We start from the raw sequence: 20,075 nt of genomic DNA on the forward strand, positions 1-20,075 counted from the left end.
TCATTCCCCTGAGGCAAGGGCGACGAACAGCTCTCAAAATCGCACAAAGGGACAGCAGGCTCAGAAGAGGTATCCATCGTACATCTGACCTGCTGGGGGTGTTCCAGAGCCTGTAGGGTGAATGATCCCTACAGGAAGCCCAGGCACTGGGGCCAGCTAAGTCAGTAACTCATATCGGTGCAGGCAATCCAACTGCAAGAAGTCGCAGGAAAGCCTCAGGGACAACAGAGGAGGACCACTACCCACAACCTAGGCTCAGCCCAATCAGGTGAAAGGCAGAACTCCTCTGCTGAAAAAGTGAACCGAAACGCTGGCAAAAGTGATAACACTAAAACCCTCGAAACTCCACAATAGCAAACAAGCAGTCAGATAGAAATATCGGCTCACTGTCGCTAGCTAAAGAGCTAGCTACACTGGCTGCAGTGCACCCCATCACCCAAAAAACACTCCCACACCCATGGCAAGACAGAAAACCCAAAGCCCCCGACGCACCTCAAGGGCAAAAACTACCACCATTGAGAAAGTCCTCTAACTGGGAGCGAATCCCAAATGCCCCAGGGAAGGGAACCCTGACCACACAAGGGCAGTATCTGTACTTACTCACTTAGGGAAGGTGATCCTAAGCACATGCAGCGCCATTACTCTAAACCTCCTCGACACACAATTAGTGTAGGAACAGCCTCACAAGGCAAAACACCCCTAAAATAAGAAGCTGTGGCCAGAGCGACTGACGACCGCTAGGCACGAACATCGGTAAACTGACTGGTGGTGGCAGCCGGTTACCCTTGAGTGGGTAGGTGTGGGTAATGAGCGGGGGATAGTTGGATGAAGTTTTGCTTGTTTGTTTTCTTTTTGAGGAATTTCTTTTGATATTTTGAGGGTGTGGGTCACAATTTTTCAACCAGACAGTAATCTGTTCATATTCACCAACCTTTCTGCGTGCTTTCTCTGGTCGATGGCAAGATGATAAACCTTTAATTAAAAGTTTTCATGAGCCATTGCTCACTGCGCCTCTGTGAGTGAGCCGGGTTCTGGCTAGTGGTCTCCGGTAGGCTTACAAGAACTCTGAGACTGATGACTTGAAGTAGTATGGCACTTAATCAGTAAGTTAGCTTCAGGGAGCCGATGGGGCTCCCCACAGAAATACAGTTTGATATAAATTGCTTTGTTTGATAAACTAAAACTCTAGATTTCACTGTAAAATAAAATAGAGGGGTAGAACCCTTTGGATTTTTTCTTAAGAGATTTAAATTTCTAACAAATCTTGTGGGCAGACTTACACCTGTATTTAGAGGGGACCCATTATAGGGAGGTCCATATTTGGGATGGTGCATTGTACACTAAAAATTCTCATTAACTAATACATTGAATACTATAGCATTGAATCCTAATTTTATTATAGATTTTTGGTGGGAGAAATTGGGTTACATCTACTGCTGGTAGCATGTCTCCACAAGACCCGGGAGCAGCAAAAAGAGGCTCAGGCTCAACTAGATTAAGAAAACTGAAGTCTCAAGCAACTATCAATGTTGCAAAGGTGAGTTTGATTTTTTTTATAATATACATTACATTACATTATGCATTATTAGTAAATAAGTGACACATGTTTTAAATTATTTTTAGCACACACTTAGGAATTCTGGGTTCAGTGAAAGGCATAGGGATAGAATTTGGAACAAAAGTCTTTGTTGTAGTGAAGGCATTTGACTTGCCATTTTCCCATCAGGGGGTCTCTTGCTTTACATTCCAGGGGGTTCCCAAGGCTTCTTGAGGGGGGTATGCCTTCCAGTTCTCTCTTTGAAATCTGACATTGATCCTGGCTCTTCCCCGAGGTTTTTGTTTTTAGTGTGGGGGGGGGGGGCTCTGGAGTAGTAGAAAGGCCTGGGATGGGTCCTTGGCACCCTTTGACTTGGCCCTCGTGTCTTCTTCCAAGAAGTGGTCACTCCAAGAGAGTGGGGGGTATGAGTTATCTTTCTCCTCAGTCTCCTCCTCTTTTGTTTGTTTATGCTTGGTTTATTCAAATTCAAATGTTTATTCAGGTAAAGTGCATACATGCAGGGTGTGATACAAATATTGATGAATTTATAGATAAGAGCTAGTACATACAATGCCTAAAGCCACTATTATGCAAAGCATTTCGGACAGGAAAACACTAAAGACTAAAGCTTAATACTAATTAAGTCTTTACAGTCTCCGTGGTGTAGTGGTAAGACACTCGCCTGGCGTTCCGCGAGCGCTATGTCATGGGTTCGTATCCTGGCCAGGGAGGATTTACTGGGCGCAATTCCTTAACTGTAGCCTCTGTTTAACGCAACAGTAAAATGAGTACTTGGATGAAAAAACGATTCTTCGCGGCGGGGATCGTATTCCAGGGACCTGCCCGAAACGCTACGCGTACTAGTGGCTGTACAAGAATGTAACAACTCTTGTATATATCTCAAAAAAAAAAAAAAAAAAAAAAAAAAAAAAAAAAAAAAAAAAAAATTGAGATTAAAGTATAAAATGTGATGAGAAAATATAAAAATAAAAAAGGGGGACATGGCAGAATAACAGCAAAAAATGCAATTTGGTCGACAAACAGCATTGTTTAACCCTTTAGTTGCGCATCCCATCATATGATGCTTTGACCGAATTGTGGTAAATTGCGCATCGCATCATATGATGCTTTGGAGTACTACACAAGATTTAAACGGCCCGCAGATACACGGGGTTCACCACACCTTCATCAGGGCTCTTGTAAACAGACACCATTTTAAAAAAAATCGTGGGCCAAATTCCTGGGTGTTAGGGGCCTCAGTATTGAGTGAGCTACCAAGCCTGATGCATGCAGCATGAGCTCACAGCACTGCTGTTCAGCTTGTGACCACAGCATCGCATAAAAATGCCATAATATACTTGTTCATGCTATTATGTAGCGATGATATTATTACAGAAGACCCCTGACTGTGATAAAACTGACCAGGGTTCTGATAATAGCAGGATTGTGGTGATATTTAGCACTGTGCTCCATGGAGGGAGGAGTACTGCTGTGGGAGGGAGGGTGATGGCGTTGTCTTCTGACTGTGTGGGGCCACCTTTTATTGACTGCACTCGCCATACCAGCTTAGTGATTCGCTATGGTGAACACAAATGTAGATAAAAATAAAATTTCTGGATGAGTTCTGGAGGCTCCCTTGCAACCCCCATTCCCTTCCCAGTCGACCAGACCACACACTAGAAGTTGAAGGGACGACGACGTTTCGACAATCGACGACAATCGACTTGAATGGTCCAGGACGGACCGAAACGTCGTCGTCCCTTCAATTTCTAGTGTGTGGTCTGGTCAACATACTTCAGCCACATTTTTGTGACTTATCGCCTGCCCCCTCCCAGTCGGCAGTTTTTCGCGTGTTTTGACATCCAGCCTGAGAACTAATGGTTGGATTGCTGGTGCGGTGGGTCTGGGGCTCCCCCTTTTCCCTGAGGGGGGAGCTGCGCAGACGGGCGGCACGGCTCGAGTGACTTCATGCTTGATTGCTCATTTTCACTTGGGGAGTTCTGTCCACTTGTTTGTCTATTTTTGGCAATTTAACCAGAAAAAGGGTTAGTTTTGGGGCGCTTACCTTTTTGGGTGCCTTTCCCAGTCGATGGCAGATATCGACTGCTCCAAAAGTCACATTTGCATTTCTATAGACCATTGCTCCTCGTGCCTCTGAGGGGGGGCCCAGATTTTGCCTCATGGTCCCCAGTAGGCCTAGAACTTCACCCACATCGTCTGATGTCAAAGTTAGTGATAGTCTTATCAGCCTGGATAGCTCCAGGGAGCCTCCGGGACTCGCCCAGAAAATGGGGTTTCATAACATTCAACACTGGTTTCTTTTTAATGTTTAGAATGTGTCCCTGGAAATTCAGCTTATCGTTGAGAACACTAAGGAATTTACCATCCACTTTGTTACTAATTTGCATATTGTTTAGTTGTGTCATTAGCAAATAAAATTGGTTTGAGGTGTTGAGAGGCATGTGGAAGGTCATTAATGTAGATGAGAAAGAGGAGAGGGCCAAGTATGCTGCCCTATGGAACACCAATGTTGATGGGTAGTGTAGGAGAAATTGAATTATTTACAGAAACAAATTGGAGCCTGTCAGTAAGGTAGGACTGAAGGTATTGGAAGGAGTGACCTCTGACTCCATAATGATGATGTAATTTAAGAAGAAGGTTTTGGTGGTTGACAGTGTCAAAAGCCTTATGTAGGTCAACAAATAACCCAACAGGGAACTCATTTTTATCAAGAGCTGCATGTATCAAGTTAATCATACTAATCAGTAATTTAATTATAATTCCCTAAGTGTAGTTACAGGATGAGAGCTACGCTCGTGGTGTCCCGTCTTCCCAGCACACTCTGTCATAAAACGCTTTGAAACTACTGACGGTCTTGGCCTCCACCACCTTCTCCCCTAACTTGTTCCAACCGTCTATCACTCTGTTTGCGAAAGTGAATTTTCTTATATTTCTTCGGCATCTGTGTTTAGCTAGTTTATATCTATGACCTCTTGTTCTTAAAGTTCCAGGTCTCAGGAAATCTTCCCTATCGATTTTATCAATTCCTGTTACTATTTTGTATGTAGTGATCATATCACCTCTTTTTCTTCTGTCTCAGTGCATAGGTAGTGCTGTTTTGGGGGTCTGAAACCATATTGGCAAGAGCTAAGTATATTGTGTTTAGCTAGATAAGAGAAATGCTTCTTGTTGATTAGCTTTTCAAATATTTTTGATAAGGTTAGCAGAATTTATATAGGTTTGAAATGGTTGACATCAGTGAGAGCACGACATTTATGGACTGGGGTTACTCTCGCTTTTTTTTTAGTATTTCCGGAAAGGTTTGGAGTTCAAATGATTTGTTGTAGAGCAATGCAATGGCAGGAGCTAGAAATCTGGAGGCTTTTTTTTATAAATTATAGTTGGTATCTCAGCATGGATCTCGGCAAGGTATCAGTTGGTATTTCAGCAAGGATTTCCTGTCAAGTTTGTAGGCTGTATAGTAATTACAAATAACTGCATAGGGCTTATAGGGTATTTAAGTAAACAAATTTTTTTGTCAGCAGGATGGTACAAAACCTTCTGATGAAGTTAGAATAGCACAATCTCCAGCACTTTCAACTACCAGTCGTCGTACAATTATTCCTCCTGTTCATCCATCTCCACCTCGCTCACGATCCTGTGAAACTACTTCTGAACATTTGATTGGACCAGTTACACATGCACCTCTTCTCCATTCTCCAGCCATTCCTAGAGCTTCATATGATCCTGCTACTGGTTTACCATCGCCTCCACAGCAAACTATTGGATATAGGTTTGTAAAATTGTGTTGTTATAAAATACCTTCTGATTATGTTGACCAGACCACACACTAGAAGTTGAAGGGACGACGACGTTTCGTCCCACAATCGACTTGAGAATGGTCCAGGACGGACCGAAACGTCGTCGTCCCTTCAACTTCTAGTGTGTGGTCTGGTCAACATACTTCAGCCACGTTATTGTGACTCATCGCCTGCATACCTTCTGATTATTTTGAGCTTTATAACTTTAAATTAAATAAATATTTCTCCTTACATATGTGTTATAATTGTATATTTGCAATAAACTTTACTCTACAGAGAGCGTAGTCGATCTAGTGGAGGTGGAGAATTCATGACCCTTGCGCCTCGAGGATTCCGGGGCGAGTCTATTACACAGGCGGCAGAACTGGACTTCACTGACTTTGTGGTGCTTTACAAATCTTTTAGCTTACGAGCACGAAAGGACCTTAGAGATGTATTCAAAACATTAGCTGTGACACGTAAAAGTCTCTCGGATAGTTCTCTTGAAGATCCATCAAGCCCAACGTCACCTCCGAGTCCTGGTCACAGGACTCCTCTTGCAAAACCTACACTTGGCCTCCTCACCAGGAATACCTCATTAGATCTTCTAGTCTTTAGAAATAATTGCCAAAAGAAAAAGATTTTTGATGCCATTGCAGCAGCAAGTATTGTCACCAATTGTGCTGGTGTGGAAAGCTCAAAAAGCCAGGTAAGGTTTTATTAAACACTGTACACTGTCTCTGTCTTAAGTAGGGTATACTTTAATTTTGACAGGATAAAGTAGCTCCCTGAAGCTATCCATACTGATATACTGCTATATTAGTTGGGTCATGAGTCAGAGATCTTGTTGCCTCCTCGAGACCAGTGTAAGAACTTGGGCCCCCTCAGAGAGGCACAGGGAGCAATGGCCTATGAGCACTTTACATTTAAAGTATATCATATTTGTCATCAACAAGGAAAGGCACCCAGAAAGGTAAGCAAAACAAAACAGACCACTGGTTGAAAAATGCAACGTACATCCTCAAAGTAGCAAAAGAACTACCCCCAGAAAAATTAATAAGCAAAAATTTGTCCAACATACCCCCTGCTTGTTAGCGCCATCCCCCTCACGATGGAAGGGGGGGGGGGACCGGCCTGGGTGGCCAAGCCGCCCACCATCCAGTTCTTGAATGATTAAAGTCGCGAACTGAAGGGAGTGAGGGGGAGGCCATGGAGCCTCCGAAGCTCACCCAGAAACTGGCGTTTCATTATACTCAATGCTGGTTTTCTCTGGAGGAGCCTTGTCAGCTCCCTGAAATTAACTACCCACAGAGAAGGAAAAACAGGGACTTACCAGGGAGGCAGCAGCACCACAGGTCTCAATTCGAGGTAGTGAAAGAAAGCCATGACAAATCACAAAGGGCCCGAAACTTTCACAAGATAGCTGGCGGCCAAGGACCCTGTTTGACTTCCAAAACCCTGTGCCTGAATATCATCCCAAGACATATTCCCAAAGGCAACCAAAAGAACAGCATGCTTCTGAGCATCATGGGCATGAGAGTAAAACCACAGGCTGGCTAGACTTAATGCCACTATGAACAACTTGAGACACACGAGCCTTGGAACAGGTGAACCAGGGAAACCAGATCAACTCGGAGTGAATCGACCAATACAGATCTGGTGGCCCACAGGTAGTGGCGTAAAGCCGCCACAGGACACGGCATGTGATGCACCCTTGGTCAAACCAACCAAGCATCCACAACCAATGGACCCCTCCGGAAGCTCACCATCTTATTCTTTTCCAGAAAAGGAAAATCCGGCTGCAAAAGAACAAAATGACCATCAGGACTGAATGAATAAAACCTCCGGCACTGGAGAAGTGTATGAAGCTCCCCATCCTGACCCCCCAGAGGCAAAAGCCACCTAAAATAAAGCTTTCCAGAAGCACTCACAAACCAATGGGGCCACTACAAACCGAGGTGATGGAAAGAAAGGAAAGAACCCGGTCCACAGACCAAGATGGCTCGGGTGGCGCATGAGCAGGCCGGAGGTGAAAAAATGCACGAGAAAGCTTGTGGAATGGGATGGAAGCGACATCTACCCTGAATGCAAGCTGCAGCGGCTCTGCCAACGCCATAAGATAAGAAGCAACAGTACTCGGCATGAGATGCTGATCCAGAAAAAAACAAGAAAGGACAAAACAACTTTGACCTACAAAGATGGAACCCTATGAAGAGAATGAAAATGGGTAAAACCCCTCGAGAAACCTCATACTGTCGCCGAGAAGACCACAGGTGGAGTCACAATCAAATCGGCCACCTGATCACTATACAAATGACGATACACGAGAGTCAGAAAGACCAAACACTTATTGCAGAGGAAAATGTGCAATCAGTGAGGTACCTCACTGGCCTGACCTGCTGAAAAAGCAGTATCACGAAAAAATGCCTGGGTTCGGATCTTCTTCTTTTTTTTTTTTTTTTTTTTTTAATCATGGAGAGGCATAGGTGAAGGGAAGTATAGATGTGGGAAATACAGTGAGAGGTATGAAAGCAGGTGGGCTGTTCGCCTTGCTGACACGATGTGTGGGTGTTGGCAACTAAGCTAAACTTGCTGCCAACACCCACAAGCAGCGCCTGAAACAAAGGTTGGGCTTGCCACAATGGGAGCTAGGAGAAACATCCTCCTTCAAAAGGATTCGTGCAGAGCCAAAACCCAGAGCAACAGCTGGACCATGGAAAAAAGATACAGGAACCACCATCTCGACCAGTCATGTCAAAAAAAAAAAAAAAATGAGTACTGCTAAGGTCACACAGTCGGGAAAAATGTGCCATATACAGAGAAAGATATATAGAACCCACTGACGGGGAGAGGTCCACCTCTGGGTGCCCAAACATCTGTCAGAACCAAAGGAATTGGTGTTGACCGTCAACTCCGTGGAAAGAGAAATAAAGTGTGACAGGCTGTCTGCCAAGACGTTGGACACTCCTTGAATGTGAATGGTGTGGAGAGCTAAACTCCAAGAATTCAACTGAAGAGCTATTAAAAGCAACCAGCTCCAAAGTGTCACAGACCAAAGAGACCTTTATCCCTCTTCCCGGTTGAGACACTGAACTACCGGAGTTGCAATCCAAATGGAGCTGGATCACCAAGCCCGAAGGAACCTGTATCCGTCGCAGTGCCAGCAACACTGCCGCAAACTCCCATACTGTGCTGTGAGCCCAAAACATGGACAGCCACCAACGCCCCTTGCCAGACTGATGAGAACTTGTCACAAAGCCCCTTCTGACAAACGAAGCATCTGTAAACACATGGAGCAAGGGAGGAGGAAGGCATTTTTGCAAGGCCATTGCACCAAACCCCCAAAAAACCCAAAGAAGAAACTGGTGAAACAGCAACTGGTGCAAGGACACCAGGAGGGGGGGGGGACCCAAATGATCACAAGAGGGTTGAAAAAAGGCTGCCCCGAAGATACCAGAACAGCCTCCAAAGCCAAATCCTGCCCAGCGGATAAACCAGAAGAGCAAAGTTCAAGCTCCCGCACGGCTGGTCCCACACAGCTCCAGTCAAGAAAGTCAGTCACAGGAAAGTCCAGTCATTTGTAATGGTTGGTGTAATGACGGCGGCCTCCTTGCAGCTCCCGCGTTCGATCCCTGATGGTTTAAGAGGTTGGACATCATGCCTTCACTCAATTCCCCATTTCCCAGCTCCTATCCTGAATAGTCATCCTAGCTTAGCATTTTTTAGATGGAACAAGTTAGGGGAGAAGGTGGTGGAGGCCAAGACCGTCAGTAGTTTCAAAGCGTTATATGACAAAGAGATGACAAAGAGTGCTGGGAAGACGGGACACCACGAGCGTAGCTCTCATCCTGTAACTACACTTAGGTAATTACACTTAGGTAATTACAGCTGCTCAAGCAACCATTGAGTAACCCAAGTCTCCCTCAAAACTGGCTGATGGCAGGATTGCAGCCGGAGTAAGACTGCAGGAAGAAAAAAAAAAGGGACGCAGTCCGAGAATCCCATACTAGATTTGGCCAAGTCTGAACCTGGGACGGAACCAACTGGGACTTCTGCCAGTTCACCAGAAACCTGAACCCGACAATCGGGAAAAGAGCCAGATCTCTGGCTAACAGACAAGCAGACTGGCTGGGAGCCCACACCAACCAATCATCAAGGTAGCCCAAAACCTGATGACCTAGCAGACAAAGACGGGCCACCACGACCTGAGTCAAACGCATAAAAATGCGAGGGGCCAGATTGAGCCCAAAACAGAGACGATGAAAGTGGTGAGCTTGTCGGCCCACCACAAAGCCCAACCAATCCTTGAACTCCCAGATGAAAAGGGACATGCCAAGATGTATCCATGAGGTCCAGGGAAATCATCCAAGTGCCTGGATCGAGAACAAGCTGGTCGTGGGATAATGTAGTCATCTGAAAGGCCCAGGTGCTCTATATTCTTTCTTCTCGTCAGTTTGTTGTGGCCCTTTTGGTTCAGGTTTGTTTTTTCAGGTCTCGTTTTCCTGTTGGCATTGGCCTCTGGGGGTCGGGTCAGGGAGTTTCCGGCTCTCCTCCAGCACACGAGTTTTTTCTGCTTGTTTGATCCTGGTGGTAGGTTTGTTCATTTGCTGCAGTCTCCTTCTTCTCTGGTGATGTTTGGGTCTACTGTTTTCTGGAGGGGTCCTTGGGTGGATGCTTGGTTGGTCAGGCTGGGGTGCATCATGTGTTGTTTGGTTGCGGCTTTTTGCTGTTCTCTGCGCGTCTTGGCCTTTGTCGCCGTGGGCGCACTGTGGTTTGCCCGGGTTCCCTTCCTTCCTTCCTTCCTTCCTATTCCAGGGTTCGGGCCTCCTGGGTTGTCTGCAGGGTCCTTTGGTTTGGCTTGTTGTATTGTTTTTGTGTTAGGGCACGTGGCATCTGCCTCCTGGGTCTTTCCCTCTTTTCCTTATCTCTGGTGAGGTAGCTCCAGGGAGCCAACGGGGCTCCCCCCCAGAAAACCAGCATTGAATGTAATGAAATGCCATTTTCTGGGTGAGACCTGGAGGATCCCCGGCATCCCCACCTCCCTCCCTCAGGTCGGTGGTGTTTTTCACGTATTTTGACATCCAGCCTAAGAATTGCTGGTTGGATCACCGGCGTGGGGGAGGTCTTGGGCTCCGTCTTCCTCTCCCTCCCAGGGAGGGGGGAAAGGAAGGGGGGGTTGTGCAGATGGCGGCGCTGCGACGTGATGTCGTGATGCTTGTTTGCTAATTTCCGTTTGAGGAGTTCTGTCTACTTGTTCACCTTTCGGTAGCCATAGTTGCACCAGAATAGGGGTTTGTTTTGGGACGCCTATCTTTCTGGGTGTTAGACCTGGTCGATGGCAGACATAGAGTGCTCCCAACCACATGAGGGTTTCTATTGGTCATTACTCCTCGCGCCTCTCTGAGGAGACCCAGGTTCTGGCTTGTGGTTCCCGATAGGCAAGAACTCCATGCACGTTGACCGATGCCAGAAAGTTATACATATCCATTCAGCTTGGATAGCTGCAGGGAGCCTCTGGGTCTCACCCAGAAAATGGCATTTCATTACACTCGACGCTGGTTTTTCTGTGCAGCAAGAGCATTTAAATCGTTTTTGTTTCTTAGACTCCTACTGTTCATGTAATATACCTTAAGTGTGTGGTTATTTTGACTCCCTTCTCTTTCCCTGTTCATTTTGCCAATTTGTTTCCCCAACACACTTTTATTACCTCCTTTCTACATATACAGTATATCAATTCCCATACCACTATCTACTACATTTTAAACCCAAACAAACCCCTCCAATCACAGGTTCAAATGAGTTGGCAACAGCAACAACCCCAGTTTTAGATAGAGGCACTCATCCCACATCTATCTTATACTTAATCGTGTGACATATATAGAAACAGGATAGGAAATGACAGCTTTTGTCAGGCTCACCAAAGCTCGGGCACCTATAAAATTGGCAGTGCACCCCTGCTTATCTTCCTAATATCTTAGCATCATCAGCAAACATGTTCATATAATTCTGTATTCATTCTGGTAGATCATTTATGTAAATGCTGAACACTAGTGATGGAAGAATCAAAGCCTGATACTCCACTATGAACATTTCTGCAGTCTGATATATTGCCTTTGATTACGGCCCTCATTTTTCTGTCAAAATTTTTTGTCCATATTAGAATCTGTCACTTCTGCTTGTTTTGCTTAGGATGGAGGGGAAACTGTTTCCAGAACAACCTTGTATATGGGGACACTGTCAAAAGCCTTTTTTAGGTCCAGATAAATGCAGTCACCCCAACTATCTCTTTCCTGTAAAATCTCTGTGGCTCTATCATAGAAACTTAGTAGATTGGTTACACAGGATCTTTCTATGTATCTTTCTGTTTCTTCTTTCACTAAAATGTCATTGCTCCCTGCATGTCTGTGAAGGGGGAGGGGGGGGGGTGCCAGGTTATGGTGCTGATCCCGATATGCCTATAGAACCCCATGGCTGATGCGACCTAATAGATGGTACCATCTCTGCTTATAGTGTTTGTTTATTTATTTGTACACTCTATATTTTATTTATATATACAAGAAGGTACATTGGATTTATGAGAGTACATAGCATTGATGTTTTTTCATTCTTTGTAAAGCCACTAACATACATTGTGTTTCATTCAGGTCCTTTATCTAACAGATAATTTTAAGTAGGTAATTTCTAGCAAAATTGAGAAATGTTAATAGGTACATTGTAAGAAACTTTGACTAAGATTTGTAGGTACATTATAGTAAAATTTGAGGATTATCAACAGGTACATTGTAGTATAATTTGAGTATTATCAACAGGTACATTATAGTATAATTTGAGTATTATCAACAGGTACATTACAGTAAAATTTGAGTATTATCAACAGGTACATTGTAGTATAATTTGAGGATTATTTCTAGGAGTAATGTAGTGAAATGTGTGTTCAATATAACAACCATGATACAAGATGATAGCAGTGAATACAATGGTGAGGTTGAATGGCTTAGGCATAGAATATATATTGGGGAAGTGGGTAGCACACAATACAGTGCAAGTTTAAGGCACTCTGTAGGAAACTATGAGGATGAAATTAAGTACAGTGGAACCTCGGTTTACGAATGCCCCACTTTACGAATTTTTCAGTTTACGAGGTCAATTTCTTTGAAAATTTTGACTCGGTTTACGAGCTTTACCTTGCTTGGCGAGTTTGTTGATACACGTATAGGTCAACCGAGTGCTTGGTTCCTGGTGGCATGGGCGAGGTGCGCTTCAATTTACCAGTGTTTCCTGCCTAGTGATGATTGTGCTTGAATATTGTATTTGGGGGACAATAGGATGGATGGTGGGGGGGGACTGGATGGATGGATAGTGAGGGGACTGGATGGATGAATGGTGAGGGGACTGGATGGATGAATGGTGAAGGGACTGGATGGGTGGATAGTGAGGGGACTGGATGGATGAATGGTGAAGGGACTGGATGGGTGGATAGTGAGGGGACTGGATGGATGAATGGTGAAAGGACTGGATGGATCGATAGTGAAGGGCCTGGATGGATGAATGGTGAGGAGACTGGATGGATGGATAGTGAGGGGACTGGATGGATGGATGGTGGGGGGACTGGATGGATGGACAGATGGTGGGGGGGACTGGATGGATGGACGGATGGTGGGGGGGGAACTGGATGGATGGACGGATGGTGGGGGGGACTGGACGGATGGTGGGGGGACTGGATGGATGGACGGATGGTGGGGGGGGACTGGATGGATGGACAGATGGCGGGGGGGACTGGATGGATGGACGGATGGTGGGGGGGACTGGATGGATGGACGGATGGTGGGGGGGGACTGGATGGATGGACGGATGGTGGGGGGGACTGGATGGATGGACGGATGGTGGGGGGGGGACTGGATGGATGGACGGATGGTGGGGGGGGGACTGGATGGATGGACGGATGGTGGGGGGGACTGGATGGATGGACGGATGGTGGGGGGGCTGGATGGATGGACGGATGGTGGGGGGGACTGGATGGATGGCAGGTGAGTGGGACGAGGAGGCTGCTGGTGGGGAGGGGGGGGGGGTACGGGAAAGAAAATCTTTCCTAAACACCAGCCCTATAATCATGTAAGGGAAGAACATGTGGAGGGCGGGTGGGTGGGGAAATGATAGTGCGTGGAGGGATGCATAGCAGGGTGGGCGGTAAAGTGGGTGGATAAGTGGGCAGTAGTGGTCGGGCAGGTGTCAGTGTGTGCAGGTGGGCAGCAGTGGTCGGGTAGGTGTCTGTGTGTGCAGGTGGGCAGTAGTGGTCAGGTAGGTGTCAGTGTGTGCAGGTGGGCAGCAGTGGTCAGGTAGGTGTCAGTGTGTGCAGGTGGGCAGTAGTGGTCAGGTAGGTGTCAGTGTGTGCAGGTGGGCAGCAGTGGTCGGGTAGGTGTCTGTGTGTGCAGGTGGGCAGTAGTGGTCGGGTAGGTGTCAGTGTGTGCAGGTGGGCAGCAGTGGTCGGGTAGGTGTCAGTGTGTGCAGGTGGGCAGCAGTGGTCGGGTAGGTGTCAGTGTGTGCAGGTGGGCAGTAGTGGTCGGGTAGGTGTCAGTGTGTGCAGGTGGGCAGCAGTGGTCGGGTAGGTGTCAGTGTGTGCAGGTGGGCAGCAGTGGTCGGGTAGGTGTCAGTGTGTGCAGGTGGGCAGTAGTGGTCAGGTAGGTGTCTGTGTGCAGGTGGGCAGCAGTGGTCAGGTAGATGTCAGTGTGTGCAGGTGGGCAGTAGTGGTCAGGTAGGTGTCAGTGTGGGCAGGTGGGCAGTAGTGGTCGGGTAGACTAAGGTGGCTGATGGTAGACTAAGGTGGTGGGTGGCTGATGGTAGACTAAGGTGGTGGGTGGCTGATGGTAGACTAAGGTGGTGGGTGGCTGATGGTAGACTAAGGTGGTGGGTGGCTGATGGTAGACTAAGGGGGTGGGTGGCTGATGGTAGACTAAGGGGGTGGGTGGCTGATGGTAGACTAAGGTGGTGGGTGGCTGATGGTAGACTAAGGTGGTGGGTGGCTGATGGTAGACTAAGGGGGTGGGTGGCTGATGGTAGACTAAGGTGGTGGGTGGCAGGGCAGGCACAGAGAGTGTGGGTAGTGTGAGTGCACAGGCCAGTCAGGAGCCAGTGGGTGGGCAGAGGAGTAGCAGGACGGGTGGTCAGTGTGGGTGGGTACCAGGGGCAGTCAGGAGACAGTTGGTGCATGGGCAGGTGAGTAGCAGGACGGGTGGTCAGAGTGGGTGGGTACCAGGGCGGTCAAGAGACAATGGGTGGGCAGAGGAGTAGCAGGACAGGTGGTCAGTGTGGGTGGGTACCAGGGGCAGTCAGGAGGCAGTGGGTGCATGCGCAGGTGAGTAGCAGGACGGGTGGTCAGAGTGGGTGGGTACCAGGGGCGGTCAGCAGACAATGCTACCTCCCTCCCCACCAAGATTACTCCTCCCACTACAGTGCTAATTATCACAACAATCCTGCTACCATCAGAATCCTGGTCATTTTTATCACAGGGGTCTTCTGTAATAATATCATCGCTAAATAATAGCATGCAAATGTATATTATGGCATTCTTAGGCGATGCTGTGGTCACAAGCTGAACAGCAGTGCTGTGAGCTCGTGCTGCGTGCATGAGGCTTGGTAGCTCACACAATACTAAGGCCCCTAACACCTGGGAATTTGGCCCACGATTTAAAAAAAAAAAATGGCGTCTGTTTACAAGAGCCCTGATGAAGGTGTGGTGAACCCCGTGTATCCGCGGGTTGTTTAAATCTTACGTAGTACTCCACAACATCATATGATGCCGAGCGCAAGTTACTGCAAGTCACTCAACGCATCATATGATGTCTTGCGCAACTAAAGGGTTAAGGGTGGGTTCTGTCTGGATGCTGTGTTATGCCCGTCCTTTCTGTGGTGCATTTTCCGAAGGCAAATGTGGTTACCTTACCTTGAGGTTACCTTGAGGAGCTTCCGGGGCTTAGCGTCCCCGCGGCCCGGTCGTAGACCAGGCCTCCTGGTTGCCGGACTGATCAACCAGGCTGTTGGACGCGGCTGCTCACAGCCTGACATATGAGTCACAGCCTGGTTGATCAGGTATCCTTTGGAGGTGCTTATCCAGTTCTCTCTTGAACACTGTGAGGGGTCGGCCAGTTATGCCCCTTATGTGTAGTGGAAGCGTGTTGAACAGTCTCGGGCCTCTGATGTTGATAGTTCTCTCTCAGAGTACCTGTTGCACCTCTGCTTTTCAAATTAGGGCTCCCACCCACTGGGTGGTTAGGGCTCCCACCCACTGTTCTGAAATGAACCCCGAGGTTCATTTCAGGGTTTGTTTGGGCTCTGGTTTCATTCTGGAGGTTCTCTACCTCTCAGGCTCTTGTTTGGGAGGTTCGGGAGGCCATTGGTGGTTACCTCCTATGCACCCCGGGCTTGCCTCTTCTGGGGTTCTGGGGTCTTCCTGGCTTGCAGAATGCACTTCTTGGTCTTGGCTCGAGTTTTGTGGCATGCCAGGGCTCCGGCACGTTGTGGTGGGCCTTTGGTTAAATTTTTTGTGCCGGTGTCTCCTCCAGAGCCTTCTTCGTCTGGTCGGGGTGGTGTTCACTCTGCTCGCAAGTAGACTTCCTTGCTTTTCTTCCCCGTTTTTTTCTCGGAGGGGGCGCTGGTCACTTTGCAGGTCACCCTGGAGGGGGTGATTTGCTCTGTTTGTTCACACTTGGTCCCATGATTCATGGGCAGTTTGGGTCATGTTCTCCGGACTGTGGTGGTGTTTGACGGCTTCTCCTCCTCTTGGGTGTTTGGAGCTGGTGGGGTGAGCTTCTTCCCCTTTGCTCCATTGGGTCGTCTTGTTCTCATCCAGCAACTGGCCTGTGTGGTTTTTCAGTTCATTCTTGTTTTGTCCAGTCTGTCCCATTGGCTTCCTTCTGGATGCCTCATTGTCCCAAATCCAGCTTCTTTTGGGGCTGGGTGGTTGTTTTTGGGTTGTTGGGTGGTGTGTCTGGCACTTCGAGCAGTGTCTTGGCATGTCCTGCTTCCTCTGGGGGTTCAGGGATTGATTAGGTTTGTGGTGGGGCAGCCTGCTTCTCATCTTCATTGCCTTTCCTTTGGCCAGCTTCTCTTATGAAGTTTCATAGCGTTCTTTCTGCCATTTTCTCTCTCTCTCTCTCTCCGTAGGTTGTCTTCTGTTTCTGATCAGGTTATCTTGTCCTTTCTTTTGTGGCTTTTTCAGGACTGTCATTTGATGCCAAATACTGTTGCCTCGTGTCGTGCGGTGCTGGTGGAGCCGCTCCAGCTTGTGTTCGGGGTGGACGTCACTTCTACCCCATTTCGTAAGTTTCTCGTGCTTTGTTTCACTTCCGGCCTGCTCCTGCACCACCTGAGCCATCCTGATCCACCTGAGCCATCCTGATCCTTGAACAGGGTGCTCTCCTATCTCTCTTCTCTTTGATTCGTGGTGGTCCCTTTGGTTACAGAGTGTTTTTCCAAGGCTGTTTCTGTTAGCATTGGCCTCTGGGTATTGGGTTGGTGAGCTTCATGCTCTCCCCTGGCGCAGGGGTTCTGCCCTTTTGGTCCTGGTGGTTGGCTTGTTCAGTTGCAGACTACTACTTTTCTGGCGAAGAACGAGATGGCTGCTTTCCGAAGGGGTCCTTGGGTCATTAATGCTTGGCTGGTCAGGTTGGGGGTGATTACCTAAGTGTAATTACCTAAGTGTAGTTACAGGATGAGGGACTACACTCGTGTCCCGTCTTCCCAGCACTGTCATATAATTTTTTTTTTTATAATTAAATTCTTTTATTCAGGTATTATGCAAAGCGTTTCGGGCAGGAAAAACACTAAGACTAAAACTTAATACTAATTGAGATTAAAGTATAAATTGTGTTGAAAAAAAAAAGGGGGGGGGGACATGGCATAGATAAAAACAAAAATACAATTTGGTTAACAAACCAGCATTGTTTAAAATAGAAGACATGAGTTGACATTTTGGGGGTGAGGTAGGTTACATTGAGTTAATTAGGTAGTACTTAGTTTTTATCTTAAACTGGTTTGGAGAGGTACAGTTTTTAACATAATTGGGAAGGTCATTCCACATTCGAGGTCCCTTGATTTGTAAAGTATTTCTAATTTACTAAGTTGTACTCTTGGAATATCAAATAGGTATTTGTTTCTGGTGTGGTCCTCATGGGATCTGTTACAACCTTCTAGGAAGCTTTTAAGGTCAGGACTGACATTACAGTTCAGCGTTTTATATATATATAAAATACACACGAGAGGATGTGCAGGGACTTAATATCTAACATGTTCAGAGATTTGAGTAAGGGTACCGAGTGATGTCTGGGGGCCAGAGTGAGATATTGTCCTAATAGCAGCTTTGTGTTGAGTAATTAGAGGACGTAAATGATTTTGGGTAGTAGAACCCCAAGCACAAATACCATAGTTGAGATAAGGATAGATGAGAGAATAATAGTGTCACCAGGGCAGGGCGAGGTACATAATATCTGATTTTAGAAAGAATGCTAACAGTTTTCGAAACTTTTTTGATATATTTAGAATGTGTCCCTGGAAATTCAGCTTGTGGTCAATGAGAACGCCAAGGAATTTGCTATCTACTTTGTTACAAATTTGGGTATTATTTATCCTGAGATTTATTTGATTTGAGGATTTATTGCCAAACAAAATATAGAAAGTTTTGTTAATATTGAGGGTGAGTTTGTTGGCAGTTAGCCAGTGATGGACTTTATTTAGCTCAGTATTCACTGTGACATTTAGAGCAAGGGGGGTCATGACTGGAGTAAATGAAGGTCATATCGTCAGCAAATAGAATTGGTTTGAGATGTTGGGAGGCATTTGGAAGGTCATTAATGTAGATGAGAAAGAGGAGAGGGCCAAGTATGCTGCCCTGGGAAACACCAATGTTGATGGGTAGGGTGGGAGAAATTGAATTATTCACAGAAACATACTGGAGCCTGTCAGTAAGGTAAGACTTAATGTACTACAGGGAGTGACCTCTGACTCCATAATGTTGTAATTTAAGAAGGTGGTTTTGGTGGTTAAGTGTCAAAAGCGTTACTCAGGTCTACAAATAACCCAACAGGGAACTCATTTTTATCAAGAGCTGTATGTATCAAGTTAATCATACTAATAAGTGCATCGTTAGTGCTTTTTTGGGGTCTGAAGCCATATTGACAAGAGCTAAGTATATTGAGTTTGGCTAGATAAGAGTAAAGCTGCTTGTAGATTAGTTTTTCAAATATTTTTTATACGTTTGGCAGAATTGATATAGGTCTGAAGTTGTTAACATCAGTGAGATCCACACATTTGTGGACAGAGGTTACTCTCGCTTTTTTTAGAATATCTGGAAAGGTTTGGAGTTCAAGTGACTTGTTGAAGAGCAATGCAATGGCAGGAGCTAAAAATCTGGAGGCTTTTCTGTAAATAAGAGTTGGTATCTCCTCAAGGACACTAGACTTGGTTTTAAGGGAAAGGATTATGTCAGTATTAGTAATCTGTAAAGGATTATGAACTTTTTTTTTTTTTTCAGTGCTTTGAAACTACTGACGGTCTTGGCCTCCACCACCTTCTCACCTAACTTGTTCCAACCGTCTACCACTCTGTTTGCAAAAGTGAATTTTCTTATTTCTTTGGCATCTGTGTTTAGCTATTTTAAATCTATGACCTCTTGTTCTTGAAGTTCCAGGTCTCAGGAAATCTTCCCCATCAATTTTATCAATTCCTGTTACTATTTTGTACGTAGTGATCATATCACCTCTTTTTCTTCTGTCTTCTAGTTTTGGCATATCTAATGCCTCTAATCTCTCCTCGTAGCTCTTGCCCTTCAGTTCTGGGAGCCACTTAGTAGCATGTCTTTGCACCTTTTTCAGTTTGTTGATGTGCTTCTTAAGATATGGGCACCACACAATCGCTGCATATTCTAGCTTTGGCCTAACAAAAGTCGTGAACAATTTCTTTAGTATTTTGCCATCCATGTATTTAAAAGCAGTTCTGAAGTTAGAAAGCGTGGCATAGGCTTCTCGCACATTCTGTTTGTGGTCCTCGGGTGATAGTTTTCTATCTAGAACCACTCCTAGATCTTTCCTTATCAGAATTCTTTAAAGATTTCTCACATAATTTATAGGTTGTGTGGGGTGTATCATATATTGTGTTCGGTTGTGGCTCTTTGCCATTCCTTGCACGCCTTTGCTTCTGTGGCCGGGGATGGGCGTTAGGTTGATCTGGGTTCCTCTCATTCCCTGTTCCAGGGCTCGGGTCTCCCAGGTCGCCCGCAGGGTCATTATCTCTAGTCAGACTGCTGTCCGTCCTTGTTCCCACGACGTTCGTATGTTTCATACTTTGCCTGCCATCATCAGCAATATGTCCTGGGCTGTTGTTCGCGTGCAGGAATTTTGGAAGTCGAACAAGGTCTTTGCCGCACTTTATTTTGTCAATCTTCCTGGTCCTAGTCATCCATGTGTTGCTTTGGATCGCAGGTTGCAGCCAGTTGTCTCGACTTCGGGTTGAGGAGCAAGTGGCGTCCCCCTCCCAGATAAGTCCCTAATTTTGTCTCTCTGGTGATGTAGCTCCAGGGAGCCGTCAAAGCTCTCTCTACATAAAACCAGCATTGAATGTGATAAAATGCCATTTTCTGGGTGAGCCCCTGAGGCTCCCTGGCAACCCTTCCTCCCTCCAGTCGGCGGTTCCCTTTCCTTTTTGATGCTCAGCCTCCGAACTGGATGGCTTGGGTAGCTGGCGTGGAA

At 46.4% G+C, this 20,075-nt stretch overlaps 1 protein-coding gene across 1 annotated transcript in view; it reads left to right on the forward strand.

Annotated features, from left to right (window-relative positions):
• Positions 1-20,075, forward strand: part of LOC123770570 (uncharacterized) — a 564,737-nt gene that overhangs the window by 497,148 nt on the left and 47,514 nt on the right. The window contains 3 exon segments of the mRNA XM_069301599.1: positions 1,403-1,537; positions 5,083-5,330; positions 5,635-6,046. Of these exon segments, the coding sequence (XP_069157700.1) occupies positions 1,403-1,537; positions 5,083-5,330; positions 5,635-6,046 (795 nt within the window).

This window comes from Procambarus clarkii, chromosome 46, assembly GCF_040958095.1.
Source record: "Procambarus clarkii isolate CNS0578487 chromosome 46, FALCON_Pclarkii_2.0, whole genome shotgun sequence".
NCBI classification, from domain to species: Eukaryota; Metazoa; Arthropoda; class Malacostraca; order Decapoda; family Cambaridae; genus Procambarus; species Procambarus clarkii.